Source organism: Aspergillus steynii (assembly GCF_002849105.1).
Source record: "Aspergillus steynii IBT 23096 chromosome Unknown P170scaffold_1, whole genome shotgun sequence".
Lineage (NCBI taxonomy): Eukaryota > Fungi > Ascomycota > Eurotiomycetes > Eurotiales > Aspergillaceae > Aspergillus > Aspergillus steynii.
The window spans coordinates 1,714,779-1,731,380 of record NW_020194398.1 but is presented as its reverse complement, the minus strand read 5'-3'; the positions used below and the strand labels follow the sequence as shown (position 1 = coordinate 1,731,380).

Genomic DNA, 16,602 nt, shown 5'->3' with positions numbered 1-16,602 from the left:
AGCATAGGCTTGTCTGGTGCGGGCACAGCTAAAACTGGACAAGTCTCATGGGATACGACAGGATATGACAGTATGGAGCTTTGTGATGGTTTCCCCCCTCTTTTCTTTGGCCTCTCTTCCTACGACTTTCTTCCTTCTCCAAGACCAAAAAAATGCCTATCATAAGCGAATCACTATGTTTTACAGTGCCAAGGACGAGATGAGTGCATGCGTTCTACATTTCTGTTTCAGCAACCCGTGACCTTTGCATCTAGCAGTGATAATTCCATCGTCGTATTACTACCTAGATCCTATACTCTCTTGAGCCCTTCGTTTGGTCTTTGTACATATCTTCCTATCAGTGAGTACTCAAGGGGTTTAAGTAATAATGTTTTATTCTTGGTCAGTGAATTGGATGATTGGTTCGCATCTAAATACCTACTTCGTACATACGCCAATGACTATATCTAGGTAGAATGGGAAGTAAGAATGAGTACAATGTCCAAGTAGTGTCAATCCTACTACAACTACCGCAGGAAACATGGAAAGCTCGACGGAATGAATCACTCCTGAGACCTATATCAGCCCTAGGTGGATGAGACCGAACCTACACATGGTATCAGAGTCGTCGGTTCAGATCCTCAACCTGTACTAGTAGCCAGTAAGTAGTATGCGAAAGCACCTTTCTGTAATCCAAACCAGCATAGAGCTCGTCGGTAGAAGAAACTGGCCAGTCTTCTGTTGCTGGTGTTGCTAGTGCTCTGGGGGGAGCAGGAGGGTGCTCCCCTAGCAACCACCCCCGGTTGTATATGCTTCCCTCTCTCTCTCTCTCTCTCTCTCTCTCTCCTCCTTCTTTCTCTTCTTTTCTCTCCTCAACACCATATGGTCGTTTGATGCTAGTATCCTGACTTCTGTCTGCATACGTTTTCAAACCTCTTTGGCGTTCTAGCTTTCTTGCTGCTTTCTCTGCTATTTTCTGACTTCACATCTATCTTTCCTCTCACTCCGAATCCTCCCCTCATTCTTCTTTTCTCGTTTTAATTTTGACCAGGATACAAGATGGTTCATCTGTCTGTGCCTGGGTTTCTTTCTGTGACCGGGCAGACAACCCGGTTCACGACACAGTCTTCTTCTCTTTCTTTCCCCCATCGCTCCGTTTTGTCAGACTTGTCCCTGCGAACTAAGGTTCGTTCTTTTGCTGGGTTGCAGAAAGGTTCGCGTCTTCCGGTCCGCTCTGTTGTGACTGTGAATTCGGCTGCCACTGCTCCTATTCCCCCATCTGTTCCCACATCCAAGGGCAATGTTTCCCATCTTGAGGAAAGAAGGGCAGCTCGACAGGCTCGCTCTCGGCCCTGGATCCATGATGGGTCGAAGAGTGTCAATCAGTCCTGTAAGGGACACCTGTCGATATCCCATACTGTCCCAAAGACCATCCCCAAACCAATCCCAAAACATGTGCCCAAGCCAATTCCAAAGTCAGCCCCAGTCCCTCTTCCCATCACACGCACGGCGATTCCAGCTGCGAGGCAAACCGAGATTCGACAAGCGATTGCACTAATCGGCAAAACTCTAGCCAAGCCTGTTCCGAGGTGCCTCAAGGACGAGCCGGTGAGGAAGCGCGTTCGCTTTGGAGAAACCACGGTGATCCCCGTATCTCGCTGGATCGTGCGACGAAAGCACATTTTCCCCTTCCCGTCCTTCTTTGGACATCTGCAAGGATGGTATCTCAAACCTCTCCCAGAGCCAGATGCAGATGGGCTTGAGGTGGCGTATAAGTCAACATTTGGTTCCGATGACTATATCATGCTTGTTTCGACGCATGCCTCGGAGGACTGCGAACGAGGGGCTGAATGTTCATGGAACACTCTAGCTCGCATTCAGGCGAGACATCCCATGTGGAGCCCGCCCCGAGTGTTCAAGCACTGGCTCAGGAAACGAGAGAAGATGAGGAAACAGGGCATTTTTGTCCTGTGAATCGTCATGTCTGTTTCTTTCAGAGGTCTTGCTTTGCGAGTGAAACTCTCCTGTTGCCCCCTGGCTTGTTCATTTTCATGTTTTCATGCTTTCTTCATTCTGTTCTCGCTATCTCTGGTCTTCAGATGAAAGACCCTCCAGGTTCTGCTGATATTTTATAGATCGGGGTAATGTTGTCCTGCTGTGATATTGGTGGCCTAGACACGCCAACTTCAAGGTGAGAGAAGCTCTCCTTTTCCGCGCTCTTGCTAGTGATTAGCTGATGGTTCCCAGAGGATTCCAAGTCCAGGGGTTCCCCATTGACGGGGTAATGGACGCACACCTGTACGCAGGGTTCAAGTCGTAGTCCCTTGCCTGGACATTACCAACCCAGCGCTGCTCGCTCATTCTTCAGCTGACGAAAGAGACGATTGCTCCCCGGATGAGCCATGGTGGATCAGATGGATACAGTTCGGAGTGAGCTCTCCATCTCGTTATAAAGATGAACGAAATCTGGAGCTCACACCAAGCAGATGGATAACGGGGCAGCTCGGCTCTCCTACACTTTCCGGAGCCATTGCTGAACCATCCGAGAGGCCGTTGAGTTCGAGGAAACGTCGAAGGAGTTGGAAGAAGGTCGGCGGAAGCGGACCGTGCCGTCAGGTGAGTCAGCCCTACTCGTCCGGTTTGTTTTCCGTTTGGACCTGCGACTAATGAAGTAGGTATTAGCTGAAGATTTGTAGGAGTTGATATAATTTCCTTGGATTGGTTAGGTCCGTCATTCAATTTAGTCCATGGTATCTTACTGACATTGTTCAAGACATCCTTAGGGGAGACCGAGTCGAGAGATTGGAAAGAGAGACTTGTACTGTTTATAACTTTTGTATCACTTCATTTTTTTGTTTTTCTTTGTCTAGCATTTCATGTCAATGTGGACTTCATCATCTTTCTTAAAAACGTAATGGCTATACTGACACACCATAAGAAAGATACTTCTCAATGTATGACATTAAAAGGTCTAGATCTACTCGTATACTGATAGACCATGTAAACGCAGAACCAATGCAAAGATCATGCATGCATACGAGACATCTCACAAACACCACCTTCGAAGTCGTCGACGATTCCACAAATTCGGAAGCACGTCCCCTTGCCTAGTTCACTACTGGCGTTCACCTGCCTCGCAGACTCATAGCAAGTACCCATCATCTCATTAAGACTAACGCTGCACCCAAGCACATACACCTAATCTCGCACTTTTGCAGCAAGGGACTCGGTGCCTCGATCTAGCCTGAACAAGTAGACTGGAGAAACGGACGGGCACAAACGGATCAAAGATGGTGAATATATTATGAGATAAACAAAGCCCAAGCTACAGAGTAAAGACAGCATTCGTAACGTATAACCCCGGAGGTAAAGATGAAAGGAAAACACCTGTGAACACCGGCCAATGTAAGGAGACACAATATGCAAAAAACAGGGAGAAAGACGTACATGCTGAGCAGTTTCAAGACCAAACTACCAGCGGCACGGAGTAGGACAATATCACGTAACATATACCAACACGCTCACAGCCAAAGAATCTATAAGTAGAATAACAAATCTGTGACCCGAAGATGCGCGAGAACTAGATAGAGCCAGTTGCCGGATATATCAAGGAGAGCGGAGGGGAAACCAGCGAGGAGGTGGTAAGCTGTTCAGTTACCACGAATATCGACATGAAGAACCGAGCGAGACAGCCGCCCTTTCGAAAGATATCGTAGTTGGGGGAGTAGAACTATGAATTCATGAAGTGGAGAGGAAGTGGTATCGAGACTAGCTCAAGACTTGAAAAGAGCTAAGGCGGAGTAGGGGTTTGGCGAACTTCCGATGGGTCGGGACGATGTTTCTCGTGAGTACGCATATACATCTCATCTGACTGCGGATAAGGCGCCGTAGAGCCGCCGGTCTGAGAGGGCGGCGGTTGGCTCTGTTGCTGCTGTTGCGTGACGATCTCTCGAGCATAAAACTCGACAAGCATCGTTCCGTAAGCCTCCAGTTCTTCCACAGGAATCGACAAACGGAAATCGTTCAGCAACAAGAATTGCAGCTCAAGGTGGTTGAGTTCAACCAACGGAAGCCCTCCGACCTAGATGAAAGTCAATACCGGCCAAGCTGATGGGATAGAGGATAAACACCTACCTTTGCATATCGGGAATTAGTATAGAAAACGTCAGAGAAGAATTTACTGGCACAGGTCACGCCCGCGATGACCAGCCGATGAATGTTAAAACTATCGACAACGAAGAAATGCGACAGGTGATCATAATCCTCCTGGGGACGTAAGGACGGGGATATAGACGACGGAGACGTGGGGTCTTGGGCCCTCATGCCGGTCGAAGACGGCGGAGTGACCATGGGCGAGGCGTCCGGCGCTTGGCCGGCAAGGCCCTCCGACGATGCGGGCCTCGTCGTGGCGGAGTCGGGTTGGACGGGATCCCAGCGACGCTGCAGGCGTTCCAATTGACCCTGGTTGACCATCTCGGTCATGCGATCGAAGTATACTAGGAGACTGAGAAAGACCTCGTAGGTCGTCGGACAGTACTTGTGAATGCGAGTCAGATAGCTGAGGATGCTAATGCTCGGGACGTTCTTGCCGTGGAAGGCAAGCACACTGGTGGCTTGCGGGCTGAGATTGGCCGTGCCGTCGGGCGGGGGGATATGGCGATGGACCTGCTCGTGGTGCATGTCGTTGGTGGTGGTGATCTTGGTCAGGAGCCCAGCAACCATCTCGATGATGTCCGTGACCGGCATGGAACTAATCTCGTACTGGCGCTCCTGAGTCCACTGGCCGGGAGCCTGGTCCCGTTGTGATTGGGCGAGGAACTCCTCGCTGGCGAAGCTCTGGATGTGGGACAGATCCCGCACTTTGATGCGGCTCGGCGAGTTGGCCTCGGAGCCGCCGAGGGAGCGCAGAGACTGGAAGGTCGGCCTCAGCAGGGGGGAGGAGGGCGAGGAGTGAGAGTCCGGGTGCGACGCGGGGGCGGCCGTCGGGGCGGGCCCGTGGACATGGGGCGGCGCATGGGTGGCGGAAGGAGGCATATGCGAGGAGGGCTGAGCGTCAGTCGAGCCCGGCGTGGCAGAGGAGGCCCGAGTCGAAGGCAGGGAGGTCGGGTGAGATGGACGACTCAGGTAGGACGGCACATCGTGCGGATGGTGGGAGGAGGGGAGGCGAGCAGAGCCCGCAGCGGACGTCGACGGCGGGGCCGCGGTCGAAGTGGGGGTGGTGCTGGTCGACGCGGACCTCGAGCGACCGGAGTCCAGGGCGGCGTGTCGAGACGACGGTCGATACGCGGATTCCGAGGGCGTGACGGTGCCTCCCAGCATGGTGTGGGAGCTTTCGAGGTGATCCGACCGCGGCTGATCGAGAGCGACTGATCCCATGTCAGATTCGGGCGAGTCCCGAAACGCGCGACGGCGACACTAAAAGCACCAGGCTGAGGAGCCAAGTTAGCGACCACGGCATCCGGTTCGGCGGGGTCATTGGACGCGATGAGATCATCCGGCCCGTGAGATTAAGGGGGATCAGATGAAATGGGATGGAACGAGATGGGAGGATGCGAAGAGGATAAGAGGAGGACGAGGGACGATATACGAGCGGAACACCAGAGAGCAACGGGACACGCACTCGCGACCAAATCGGGTCTAATGGGGTCTAACGGGAGGGGGCTCAATTACCCCGGAGGCAGTACGAAGCAAGTCTGGGCCTATGACGATGGCAGAGGAGGGAAGACGAGTGAACCCGACCCAGGCGGAGATGGGAAGGGAATCACAGGTGATAAACAGCAACGGACGGGTCCATTGCGTGGACTTCAATGGAGAAGACAAACAAGGTGGAGAAGGGAAAGGACGAGAGAATGAGAGAGTGAGGAAATGGGGAAGAGAGAGAGTAAGCCGGAAAGGCAAAGGCAGAAGGGAAGCAGGGCGAAGGAAGAAGGAAGAAGGAGGAGACGGACGAGAATCCGGAAATCTGGACGTTCCAAGTCGCTCGTCCTCATGGATTCGACCCTGCGGTGACCTCAGGATCCACTCGCGGCGCCAATCAGGGATTTATATTTATATAAATAGGTAGGTATATATACCTGTATTTATACATAAAATATAGAGAAATGAAAATAAATAAACTAGGAAAGAATCAATACCTGCGGCAAGGAGCAGTCACTGCGGTAACTCGGGATCGTCAGGATGGCCAGCGCCAGAGAATTCAATTGTCTGTCTTCCATCACCAACCACCTCTCGGTCACCTCCAGGTCACCTACTTGGTCACTACTTAAAACACTCCTGGTCTACGACGGCGGCTGCAGCGGACGAATGGCAGCGGCCCGACGGCGCAGGTGTGTCGATGGCGGCGAATTCATTGGGCCACTGACGTCTTCGTCTCTCTCCCTCCTCACATCTTCCCTTCAGATTCCCTCTTCGAATTACGATGACCAAATGAAACGAAATAAAGAAAATCACATCATCATTCCATAGGAAATGCATACGTCCACAAAATCATCTCGGAACAATCAATTGGTGACGCCGGGCCCGGTATAGTCGATGTGCGGCAGGTAGAGATGTCTCACCGCTCCCTTTGCCGTCAGCACCACCAGGCGAATCACTCCGCCCGAGCTGCCATCCCACTTGATCGCCTCCCGCAGCGCACTTCGCACAAAGTTGATGCCCTCTTCCTCCGTCATGTTCTCCTTCCAGTTCGCATCGCAGTAGCCGTAGATGTAGGTCGAGCCCGATCCGCCAATCGAGTACGCCTGCTTGTGTAGCGATCCGCCCAACGGTATCGAGTACACCTGTCCGCCGTGTCGCGGGTCATATCCGGCAATGATGATGCCCGCACTGCATGAGGCCGGGTTAGCACGGGGTAAGTTCTCTTAACGTCGGAGAAAAGACAACAGGGAAGAAAACCCTACCTCAGCATGTCCTTGTTCTCATAGCACAGCTCCTGGAACAACGACGCCGCCACCTGGGTGCTGGGCGCCTCGTTGTTGACGATGGAGTACATGTTCAGATGGTAGGCGACGATGTCCGCCACGGCCTGCGTATCGGCAGCCGATCCGGATCGGCAGCACCAGATGGTATCGTGGACCTGTGTCAGCTTGTCCGTCACACGGTTGGCGATATAAGCTCCGGTTGTCGTTCGACTGTCGGCGCCGAGGATCACGCCGTCTTTGAAGTTGATAGCCATACTGCGTCCCGTTAATACAAACGCGAGCGACCACTCTGCCGGACGGAATCGACTCACATCGAGGTACCGAGACTGGAATAAGAACGAGATGGTTAGCATCAGCCGAACGGATCTAGTGAGAGAACCCGAGAAACAACGTACTTGACCTCGCCACTCTTGAGATGGTTCATATCAACATGGATGCCATCTGCAGCCTGCATGTCAGCTAATGCCCGGATAACCCAGTTCCAATTCCTAGGGACCATGTTGTCTGACCTTCTCCGAGCATCCCCGTGGTGCCGTGACCGACCATTCTGACTGAGATCGAGTAGGAAGAAGGTTGACGAGATGAGACGAGCCAGCAGTCGAGACGAGGATCAGCAACGAAAAACGGTGCGTGCGAGGGTATTGGTGGAGGGAAGCCGATGCAGAGGATGAGGCAAGGGAAAGAAGGTAGAGGGAGCTTGAGTTCGGTGACGGAGCTCTTCTCAAGGCAGACCAACGCGTTACGTTGTCGCCGGGCGGTGAGGCTGCGGCGCCTCCCCATTGGCCGGGGCCCCTTTCCCCCCGCAAGTCTCCTGAACGAACGTTGCGATTCACGACGGCCGGCGACATTCTCGACCAGATCCTGGCCCGGTTTCCCCAGATCGGAAGCTGTATGCGTCTCCTGAAGCTTCTTTTCTCCTCCTCGGTTTCTTCAAATCCCGTTACACCGCCCCCATCTCCCCCATCCCGCCCGTCCGACAGGCTCTCGCAACGATCGACCCTTGCTCCCATCAACCATCGATCCGTACTATCTCGTCTACTATAATAATGTCCGAGTCTCCGCCGCCCCCACCGTCTTGGAGCATCGCCAGCATGGCCAACAGTGCGGTTCACTTTCTGCGACTGCCGGTACTGGCTTCATCCGGCCTGGCCGTGGTCGCGAGCGGTCTTTTGTATTTCAAGCAGAAGTTTGTACTACCCAGTCCGGAGACTAGACTATATAGCTCCCCTGCTATCGAATAGGACACTGACCACGTGTGCAGCGAGCTGATCTATCCTCGCAATGTCCCTGTTGATGCACGAACCAACGTCCCCAAGCCCCGCCAGTTTGGCATTTCCGATTACGAAGACCTCCAGATCCCGACCCCCGACGGGGAGTCGTTACATGCGCTATTCATCCGCCCGTCCAAGAAGCGCACCACCCGGAACATCACCGTGCTGATGTTCCACGGGAATGCTGGCAACATCGGACACCGCGTTCCCATCGCCCGGGTTCTACAAGACGTCCTGGGGTGCAATGTGCTGATGCTGGAGTACCGTGGCTACGGACTGTCGACCGGTGTGCCGGACGAGGCGGGCTTGAAGATCGATGCGCAGACAGGCCTGGACTACATTCGCCAGCGAGCCGAAACTCGCGACTCCGACATCCTTGTCTATGGCCAAAGTCTGGGGGGTGCCGTGTCGATCAACCTGGTCGCCGAGAACCAAGATTCGGGCGATATCAAAGGACTGATTCTTGAGAACACATTCTTGAGTATTCGCAAGCTGATCCCGACGTACGTGCTGACCATCTTCCTGGACTTCTGTGTTGCGCCGTATGCACTGACACCTATCTAGGGTCTTCCCTCCCGCACGTTACCTCGCCCGTTTCTGCCACCAGTATTGGACTAGCGAGGAAGTATTGCCGAAGATAACCAAGGTTCCCATCCTCTTTTTGAGCGGATTGAAGGATGAAATCGTGCCGTAAGTATTGCTATATGCATATTTCCCAACGATGGCCGATTATCTAGTACGATACTAAGACACGGCATTTCCTAGTCCTTCCAACATGACGCAACTGTTCGCCATTTGCACCGCGAGCCGAAAAGTGTGGCGCACTCTTCCGAACGGCGGCCACAACGACAGCGTGGCTGAACCGGGTTATTTCGAACATATCCATTCGTTCGTCATGGAAGAGGTCGTCGGGCAAGATTCATAAGGTCTTGATCCCGACAGACTAACAACCTAGCATAAAGAGACTCGCCTTCTCAAGCACATTCGTGCAATCGATGGTATTATCTCACAGCGACCTTGAGCTATGGTTTGAATTTCGGCTGCCGCCCTCTCGGCATAGAACACCATATTCGCACAGCCGGACGTATGAAAGACAATACTGCAGCGTTTCGGCATTAGAACTGTCTTTTCAAACCGTTGCTGAGCACCTTTTCCCCTTTATTCCATTGTTATCCTCATACCCCTTGCTTCTTTGTTTCTGCTGCTTCCAACCAATCTGCATTCACCCTGGCCCCTCTACTCTATACGTTGGGTAGACAGAATTCTTGCTTATCTTTGAACTCTCATCTACTGTATCTATAATGGCTTCATACTCGGCGACTCGTTAATGACCCTGCACCCCCTACACCTTCCCCAGATTTGTGATTTGTGATGACGCGTCTTTCTTTTTTTACCTCTTCGTGGACTTTCAACGGGCGCTGTTCAACGGCTTGGTTATTGGCTGGCGTAAAGCGGAGATCTCTCGGCTGTTTCTGTTGGCTGGATTGAATTTAATGCTCATCTGAGGTGACCTGTCCATTTTCAAGTTCGTAGGGTACGTTCCCGGCGGTATAAGTCTCGGGTCTATATAGATAAATTAAGCGCCCAAAACTCACATGAAGAAGAGAGATAGTCATCATTTATATTCTATATGTTGGTACATAGCAAAAAGGTCTAAAGCTTCTTCCTGGGGCTCAAACCCAGACCCAGGAATCATATAGGACGTGGTAATACAATCTGTGAAGGCACACACTTTTCTGGCCAAACGGCCACAAACTTAGAGCTTCTCCGCCTCTTCCAGCAGGTGCTCGATCTTAAAGTTCTGCGCATCGCCCTTGGTGAACATGCGCAGCAGCTCGCCTTTCCGACCATGAGCCTGGCCGCCAAAGTCATAGAACCGCTGCACGCAGCTTGCCAGCCAGGTGGCCTCGGTGGTGGAGATGCCGGAGTCGGGCATCACCTGGCCCAGCATGAGCACGATGCCCTTTTCGTCGGCCAGGTCGAGGTGGTGGGTGATGGTGGTGTGGGGCTGGGCGTAGGAGCCGTGGACCTGGTAGGCGGCGAGATGGGTGAAGATGATGGTGGAGGTGTGCGAGCTGGCCAGAGGACCGGCGGGGACGGGCGACGAGGCGACCGTCGCGGGCGGGTGGAAACCCCACTGGAGGAAGTGAATATCGGCGCCGGCGCCGTCGTTGCCGGATTTGCTGGCCTCCTCGCGGATCTCCTGCGACTGCGACTCGCTCTGCTTGCGCGGCAGGGGCAGGACGAACTGCGGGTTCTGGCGGGCGGCTTCGGCAATGCGCTGGTAGGTGTCGACGGGGATGCAGGCGCAGATGGAGTTAGGGTTGTTGGCGTGGCGGAGGCGCCAGATGGCTTCGATCTCCTTGGGAGGGAGCGCGAGCGTCTTCTCCAGGTCGATGTAGGAACCGAGGGGCTTGATGCCGGTGGATTTGGAGGATTCGGCGGCAGCCTTGGCCTGTTGCTGGGCTTCGCTCGAGGGCGGCGGAGGCGGAGGGGAGTTGGAGGGAGACGGCGAAGATTCGGGGGTGATGGGGGTGGTAGCTTTGCGACGGAGGTCTTCAATCTTGTCTTTGTAGGCGTCTTTCAGGGAGTCGACATCCTGGTGACCTTCTCTGTTGGTTATGAATTAGCATCATGGTCCAATAGTCCCTGTATTCACGTCAATTCAACCCATCAAAGGGCACTCACTGCTTGGCTTTCTGGTCCAGCTTGCCGCGGTATCGATCCATCACCTGGTTGGGATCACGATGCGTGGCGAGGTAGCGCACATCATGCACTTGAGCCCAGCGTCTTTGCTGGGGCCGTATAAAGCAGTTCCGAGTCCTAAGAAGGGACTGGAAGGCGGATGACCTGAGATTCGCCATGTTGCAAGTGGTGAGTTGCGGAGAAGACGGAGGTGAAGATCGAGAAAAGCGGAGCGATTCGATGGGCAGAAGATGGGATTATGTAAGTGCTTTGGCCAACACCACCGGGCTACCTACAGCCAACTATATGCTACATTGTACTCCGTATGTCAAGGATAATTCGTATAGGAGGAGAAAGGGATAATTCTCAATTTATCATTCTCAATTGATTGTAGTATACATCATTTTTGGTCGGTTGGTAAGCCGATTACATGGTATATTTGCGTCTCATTGCTCGGTATTAGACGGAGCAGTGCACTATATAATCAGGCAAAACCACGCTTCAACTCCACCAAAGGCCTAAGACCACTCCGAAAGGCTGCATAGCTACAATGGAATAATATAAAAACCAGCAACGCCTAAAATTGGGCGATTGAAACCTTAAAAACCCATAAAACCGGCGTTGCAGTGGGCCGGACACGGCTGAGTCAGCAGGCGATACGTTTCATGCACGTGGATCTCCAACAAAGGATGTCGCGACGCAAGGTGTTCGTCCCTCGGGTTCGGCACGCTTCTTGAACCCCCTATTGATGAGCTTGTACTTAATTCTGTCCACTACCTAATGCCATAGCCAATATCCTTCGCTGTCCTATATTTAACATCGGTCGCTGAGCGACCCTACCGCAATTGCATTCGGCCTCGATTGACGATATAGCGTTCCCCATCTACCCCCCTATTCATCCTCTCGCCATGGCAAATCGCCAGATTACTCGGCGTATATTGATAGGCGCTGTGATTACAGCCATCCTCCTTTGCTTTTTCCTCGTTCGACCGCAAGACTCGCCGAACCCCGCGATCCGTTCCTCGAGCCAAGTCGCGATTCCGGAGCCGGCAGCACTGACCAACAACGATGTGACCAAGGGCGAAGTGGTGATGCCGAAGCTGGGCAACGAGACGGCCAAGTAGGTTACAAGCTGTTGCAGCTTCATGGGTGATGCACCCGGTTCGAATCAGGACTGATAATTCTGGCCTAGAGCTGAACTAGGGCGTGCGACATGGAAGTACTTCCATACGATGCTGGCGCGGTATCCTGAAGAGCCCACAACCGAACAGCAGGAAATCTTGCGGTCGTTCATCTACCTCTTTGCACGACTCTATCCCTGGTACTTTTGCACCGCAGCCGAAATGCCTCACCCGGAAGCTGGCTAACTTCCCGGTTACAGTGGCGAATGCGCCTCGCATTTTCAAGGACACCTCACCAAATACCCCCCGCAAGTATCGTCACGGAATATAGCGTCGGGCTGGGGCTGCTTTATCCATAACGAAGTGAACGCAATGCTCAAGAAGCCTGAGTTTGACTGCAACAAGATCGGCGACTTTTACGACTGTGGCTGCGCAGAGGACGAGAAATCCGACGATAAGAAACAAGAGCTCCAGAGTCAAAACCAGGATCCCTCCCCGGAATAGAGCGATAAGAAAAGGAATGGTGTGGATCAGAGGAATGTTAGTATTTCCCCCTTGCGTCACCCCCGCACTTGACCATTTGGTAAAAGTCTTGTACGGAGTACGAGAGCTGGACACACGCTGACCCAAGCATTCAGACGAAAACACGCGTGGGATCGATTATTCTTGTAGTCTCCCCTCCCTCATTTCTTGGTTTTGATCCGTGCACGATATCTGGGTCCGGTCTTCTACCACCCTTGCATTGCTCGCCAGCGCTGGTTCGCCGAGCTTCTACTAAAAGCGGGATTCTGTACATTAGTGCGCGCGTACATATTGCATCCCCATGTCAAAGAATTTGCATATATCCTCAAAGCAAGATAATCAATATCATCTGACCCATGTAGATGAATGATAAGCAACAAGCACGTCCCCCCTCCTACGGATGAGAGACAAAGTACACGGAAGGCCCCCCTCCTCGTCGAGGTACAGAGACGGGCGTCGCGTGGTGGAACCGACAAAGCTTTTCGGCAGTTTCGTGCCCATCTGAGACCTGAGGGCTACACCACGGATGCACTTGCGCGCGCATGACTGCAGGAAAGTCTGTGACTGGAGCGGCTGACCAGCGGGCAGGGTGGGTTGCGGTCTTTTCCGCCACCAAAGGAAAGGGATCTCCCCACCTTCAACAAGAACATGCTTTTCTTGCACATTAGGTTCTGGATAGGTCCGGAGGGGTGACCGCGCAGGAAGTGTCTGGGCAAACGACGCTGGGACGAATGACGAGAAACCTCGGATATTCTGAAACTGCCCCCAGGATAGACGAAACAACACGAAACCACCCCCGAAAGAAAGAAGAGCAAAAGAAATTATATAACTGTGTAGAATCAACGTGGTTTCAGCCATGCGCAGCCTTCGCCTACCATGTCAAAAGAGATATGCACCGACTAAACAACCGGTTGTTATTAATATCTCCAGGCGCACACACTCGTGTCCAAAAAAAGAGCGATGTCGTCAATCGGATCGCATCGCCCCCCTTCCCAAGCGCTACACTAACCGACCGTCCGAGGGGCACGCCGGTTGGTTGGATGGGTGACTTTCCCTTGGCTGGCGGCGAGTCTCCTGACGAGTCCACGCTGATTGCTGATGTACTTTGCTTAGCAGAACAGGCGCCGCCCGCCCCTCTAGAGCCCAAACGATCAACGGATCATCATACCGCGGTGCATGGACACCCCGGTCCATCCTGACCGCAATCTTCGTCTCGGAGGGGCGTGCTTAGGCCAATGAGCCGGGATTGGAGGGGAGGCAAAGTCGGGCTAGGAAGAAGAAATCGACGCTAGAAGGGCTTGTAGGAAAGGGGGGCGGACAAGGGAAAGTATAAACAGGAAGCTGCGGAATTGACGGAGGGGCCTGTGAGATGCGTCCTTTTCCTCTTGACCCCGAATCGATGAAACCAGTTAAGAGTTAAGCGTTAAGAGTCCAGACGGAGTAACTCGGGTCTCTGCGGGGAACGGGGAATGGCAGCCTGATCGCTAAGGCAGCACACAACATCCAATCTCGTCCCGAAGAGGAATAGCGCCGTCTGTCGGTCTTTTCGGTCTTTTTTTTTTTTTTTTTTTTTTTTTGGACGCGCCAGAAGAAATCGAAAAGAGAGCTGAAGGCGAGAGAGAACCGGATTATCACCAATAGCAATCTCAGCAGATTTCCCTCGCTTAGCGCCGTGTCCCTGGACTGTCGCGCTGCTGGTTGCACCTCGCTTCTTCCATTATCTCCGCTTGTTTATTCCTCTGTTTATCTTCGTGTTTTGCGACAAGGAAGGGGTTTGCCGTCCGTCTCACCCGCCTGATCTTATTATCTCTTATTCCTGCAGATTCGGTGGTCTGCTGCGATCGAAATTCCTTGCAGGACTGGACTTGCTGTTTGGTATTGTTTGTCAGTTCAAGAACTAGACGTCCACTGCGTTTGATTTTGCCTTGTCGAGGCACTTCCCCACCTATAGTCAGTCGCGCAGCTTTATACCTGGGTTATATCGCGGGGTCAAGATGGTGTCTTTTTCGTGCGAGGTAAGTCAGACGGTCTTCTTTATGCTTGGAATTCTTTGGAAACCGACCTCCGACGTCGAACCTATTCGCTGACTGACTTTCTTCGACGCCCAGGCCTGTGGTGACATCCTCACCAAGAAGAAGCTCGACCCTCATCGCAACCAATGTCGCGGCGCATCTTTCACCTGCATTGACTGCATGGTGCACTTCCAAGGCACCCAGTATAGGTCGCATACGGTACGCGTTTTCATTCTTGTGACTTGGGGGAATAATTCCAACTGACGCGACTTCTCAAGTCCTGCATGACCGAGGCGCAAAAGTACGAGGGTTCCCTCTACAAAGAAAAACCGAAGAAGAACCAAAGCCAGCGCAAGGGCCAGAACAATTCGCAGCAAAACCAGAACCAAAATCAGAAGCAGAATGGCAATGGTCACCGCGCGCCCTACGTTGAAGATGCCACCGATGTCGACAATCCTAAAGCGAACGCGGCGCCCCCGCCTGCTCCGACACCCCCCGCGAAGGGCAACCAAAAGTCAACCACCAATGCGACGGAGCAGAAAGATGACAAGCACGTGAATGTATTCGACTTCCTAGTCGCTGAGAACACTCCCAATGCGTCCAAGGTCTCGCTTGGCGGGTCGAAGGAGCAGATGCAGATGGTGGACCACGCGCCCTCGGTCTTCGAACCGAGTAAGGCCCTGGCACACCTTAACACCGAAACAGAGGATGAGGGCAAATTCTATGACGTGGCTTACGAGGAGAATGGATTTTCTTACGGTGCCGAACCGATCTCTCCGTCCGCGTATCCCAACAAGAAGACTGCCAATGCTTCCGTGGAATTCATGACTCCGGCCCCCAAGAAAAAGAAGGGTCGTTCGCGCGCGGAAAACGGAGATGCGAGCGCCGCCACCAGTGACAAGAAGAGGAAGCGTCGCACTGAGGACCATGATACGGAGGATGCCGATACTCCTATGCTGGATGCGCCGTCGAGCGTTGTCAATCACCCGGGCACTCCCATGCTGAACCACTCCGGACTGACCGGAGGTCTGAATCGGATGATGCGATCGCCGTCTCTGGATGGGGAGGAGGATCACCCTCAGCGGCGGTACCAGGACCCTTCGTCCCCGATCAAGCGCACGCGTCGGGATGAGAAGGAAAGCAAAAGCGACGCTGGTCTCGGCATTTCCATGAAGAACCGCGCGGAGCGTCTTGTGTCCTCCATGTTTGGCGGCTCTTCCGTATCCGGAGGTAGTGGTGTTAGCCACGAGCCGTCCGGAAAGGCCATGGTTCGCGCGCGGCGGCGAAGCTCCTCGGATGACGGAAATGACAAACTGGAGGTCCGTCGCTCCAAGAAGACGCATCGCTTGCGCGATCCCTCTACGGGTCAGGTCGTTCCGGCCGATCCTCGCCAGAGCAAGCGCAAAAGCAGTGCTCAGACCGAAGGTGACCGACCTTCACGACGACAGAAGCAGATCGACTATCCTGACCCATCGCACCCGCAATCCCCTCGCGGACAGGACGACCAAGTGGTCGTGTACGGGCAACCGAACATCCCCAACGAGCTGCAGCGGGAAATGGCCTCGCATTTCTTGTCCCTGGTGACCAAGGGACCCGAGAGCGGACGCGGCTTCTCGGTGAACAAGGTCCTAAAGCGGTTCCATCGCGACTTTACGGATGAGTTTGACGGGGATCGGGGACGCCACCAAGGACAAAGCCGCGCGGATCGTGAGCGGAGGACAGATGATGAAAAGGATCTCTGGCGGACATTGCGTCTGAAACAGAATGAGCGCGGAGAAGTGGTGGTGTTCTTTTAATTGTTGGAACCAAATGAGTGGATAGTAAGAGAGGGTTATGGATCTTTGCATAGCGACGTGTCTGTTGATTCCGAGTCTGTTCTTAATCTGTTAATTGTTGTTATCATCATTATTATGATTGGTCTTACCATAATGAATACGACATGGAGTCAGCCCTATCCCCACTATGAGTAACACAACAATCTGAAGCTGAAGAATCGATGACTCCGAATGACTCACGGCTTTTGATTGGCGATCTGCGGCACCAGCCAATCACCGGCCGGCCTTTGCGGGAGCCGCATGGAAGCCTCCGCCAC

General features: G+C 53.3%; 8 protein-coding genes across 8 annotated transcripts; 4 read left to right on the top strand and 4 right to left on the bottom strand.

The window, feature by feature from the left end:
• Positions 1 to 545: 545 nt before the first annotated feature.
• Positions 546 to 2,331, top strand: P170DRAFT_431849 (uncharacterized protein). Its single transcript, XM_024848134.1, has 2 exons — positions 546 to 2,185; positions 2,276 to 2,331. Exon 1 carries the CDS (start codon positions 1,039 to 1,041, stop codon positions 1,951 to 1,953), a length of 915 nt encoding a protein of 304 aa, XP_024709514.1. The 5' UTR covers positions 546 to 1,038; the 3' UTR covers positions 1,954 to 2,185; positions 2,276 to 2,331.
• Positions 2,332 to 3,239: 908 nt separating this feature from the next.
• P170DRAFT_397356 (uncharacterized protein) lies at positions 3,240 to 3,548 on the bottom strand. Its single transcript, XM_024846169.1, has one exon. It carries the CDS (start codon positions 3,486 to 3,488, stop codon positions 3,282 to 3,284), a length of 207 nt encoding a protein of 68 aa, XP_024709513.1. The 5' UTR covers positions 3,489 to 3,548; the 3' UTR covers positions 3,240 to 3,281.
• A 221-nt stretch (positions 3,549 to 3,769) lies between these two features.
• P170DRAFT_469674 (putative cyclin-dependent protein kinase complex component) lies at positions 3,770 to 5,355 on the bottom strand (the record flags this gene model as incomplete). The annotated part of the gene is made up of 2 exons (XM_024852665.1): positions 3,770 to 4,060; positions 4,114 to 5,355. 2 exons carry the CDS (start codon positions 5,353 to 5,355, stop codon positions 3,770 to 3,772), a joined length of 1,533 nt encoding a protein of 510 aa, XP_024709512.1.
• Positions 5,356 to 6,115: 760 nt separating this feature from the next.
• pre3 (proteasome core particle subunit beta 1) lies at positions 6,116 to 7,580 on the bottom strand. Its single transcript, XM_024848133.1, has 5 exons — positions 7,409 to 7,580; positions 7,295 to 7,340; positions 7,211 to 7,225; positions 6,879 to 7,154; positions 6,116 to 6,804 (listed from the first exon to the last, which is right to left on the bottom strand). Exons 1-5 carry the CDS (start codon positions 7,443 to 7,445, stop codon positions 6,480 to 6,482), a joined length of 699 nt encoding a protein of 232 aa, XP_024709511.1. The 5' UTR covers positions 7,446 to 7,580; the 3' UTR covers positions 6,116 to 6,479.
• Positions 7,581 to 7,990: 410 nt separating this feature from the next.
• Positions 7,991 to 9,095, top strand: P170DRAFT_420969 (alpha/beta hydrolase; the record flags this gene model as incomplete). The annotated part of the gene is made up of 4 exons (XM_024847335.1): positions 7,991 to 8,085; positions 8,161 to 8,673; positions 8,735 to 8,860; positions 8,936 to 9,095. The coding sequence occupies 4 exons, from the start codon at positions 7,991 to 7,993 to the stop codon at positions 9,093 to 9,095; spliced, it is 894 nt and encodes a 297-aa protein (XP_024709510.1).
• A 696-nt stretch (positions 9,096 to 9,791) lies between these two features.
• On the bottom strand, positions 9,792 to 11,057 carry P170DRAFT_504992 (ATP11 family protein). Its single transcript, XM_024854257.1, has 2 exons — positions 10,859 to 11,057; positions 9,792 to 10,782 (listed from the first exon to the last, which is right to left on the bottom strand). The coding sequence occupies exons 1-2, from the start codon at positions 11,032 to 11,034 to the stop codon at positions 9,927 to 9,929; spliced, it is 1,032 nt and encodes a 343-aa protein (XP_024709509.1). The 5' UTR covers positions 11,035 to 11,057; the 3' UTR covers positions 9,792 to 9,926.
• A 520-nt stretch (positions 11,058 to 11,577) lies between these two features.
• P170DRAFT_431843 (flavin-linked sulfhydryl oxidase ERV2) lies at positions 11,578 to 12,719 on the top strand. Its single transcript, XM_024848132.1, has 4 exons — positions 11,578 to 11,975; positions 12,048 to 12,176; positions 12,237 to 12,516; positions 12,615 to 12,719. The coding sequence occupies exons 1-3, from the start codon at positions 11,764 to 11,766 to the stop codon at positions 12,478 to 12,480; spliced, it is 585 nt and encodes a 194-aa protein (XP_024709508.1). The 5' UTR covers positions 11,578 to 11,763; the 3' UTR covers positions 12,481 to 12,516; positions 12,615 to 12,719.
• Positions 12,720 to 14,050: 1,331 nt separating this feature from the next.
• Positions 14,051 to 16,460, top strand: P170DRAFT_431841 (LYAR-type C2HC zinc finger protein). The gene is made up of 3 exons (XM_024848131.1): positions 14,051 to 14,513; positions 14,607 to 14,729; positions 14,789 to 16,460. The coding sequence occupies exons 1-3, from the start codon at positions 14,493 to 14,495 to the stop codon at positions 16,304 to 16,306; spliced, it is 1,662 nt and encodes a 553-aa protein (XP_024709507.1). The 5' UTR covers positions 14,051 to 14,492; the 3' UTR covers positions 16,307 to 16,460.
• The last annotated feature ends 142 nt before the right edge of the window (positions 16,461 to 16,602 follow it).

What these genes read in the sequence shown, in the direction of transcription:
- P170DRAFT_504992 (XM_024854257.1), bottom strand. Translation starts at nt 11,034, where the DNA reads ATGGCGAATCTCAGGTCATCCGCCTTCCAGTCCCTTCTTAGGACTCGG. An exon ending in CTGGACCAGAAAGCCAAGCA is followed by an intron (nt 10,783 to 10,858) that starts GTGAGTGCCCTT and finishes CATAACCAACAG; the next exon opens with AGAAGGTCACCAGGATGTCG.
- P170DRAFT_397356 (XM_024846169.1), bottom strand. Translation starts at nt 3,488, where the DNA reads ATGTTACGTGATATTGTCCTACTCCGTGCCGCTGGTAGTTTGGTCTTG.
- pre3 (XM_024848133.1), bottom strand. Translation starts at nt 7,445, where the DNA reads ATGGTCGGTCACGGCACCACGGGGATGCTCGGAGAAG. An exon ending in CACGGGGATGCTCGGAGAAG is followed by an intron (nt 7,341 to 7,408) that starts GTCAGACAACAT and finishes TGCAGGCTGCAG; the next exon opens with ATGGCATCCATGTTGATATG. An exon ending in GAGAACAAGGACATGCTGAG is followed by an intron (nt 6,805 to 6,878) that starts GTAGGGTTTTCT and finishes GGCCTCATGCAG; the next exon opens with TGCGGGCATCATCATTGCCG.
- P170DRAFT_431841 (XM_024848131.1), top strand. Translation starts at nt 14,493, where the DNA reads ATGGTGTCTTTTTCGTGCGAG. An exon ending in TGGTGTCTTTTTCGTGCGAG is followed by an intron (nt 14,514 to 14,606) that starts GTAAGTCAGACG and finishes TTCGACGCCCAG; the next exon opens with GCCTGTGGTGACATCCTCAC. An exon ending in CCCAGTATAGGTCGCATACG is followed by an intron (nt 14,730 to 14,788) that starts GTACGCGTTTTC and finishes CGACTTCTCAAG; the next exon opens with TCCTGCATGACCGAGGCGCA.
- P170DRAFT_431849 (XM_024848134.1), top strand. Translation starts at nt 1,039, where the DNA reads ATGGTTCATCTGTCTGTGCCTGGGTTTCTTTCTGTGACCGGGCAGACA.
- P170DRAFT_431843 (XM_024848132.1), top strand. Translation starts at nt 11,764, where the DNA reads ATGGCAAATCGCCAGATTACTCGGCGTATATTGATAGGCGCTGTGATT. An exon ending in CTGGGCAACGAGACGGCCAA is followed by an intron (nt 11,976 to 12,047) that starts GTAGGTTACAAG and finishes ATTCTGGCCTAG; the next exon opens with AGCTGAACTAGGGCGTGCGA. An exon ending in TTTGCACGACTCTATCCCTG is followed by an intron (nt 12,177 to 12,236) that starts GTACTTTTGCAC and finishes TCCCGGTTACAG; the next exon opens with TGGCGAATGCGCCTCGCATT.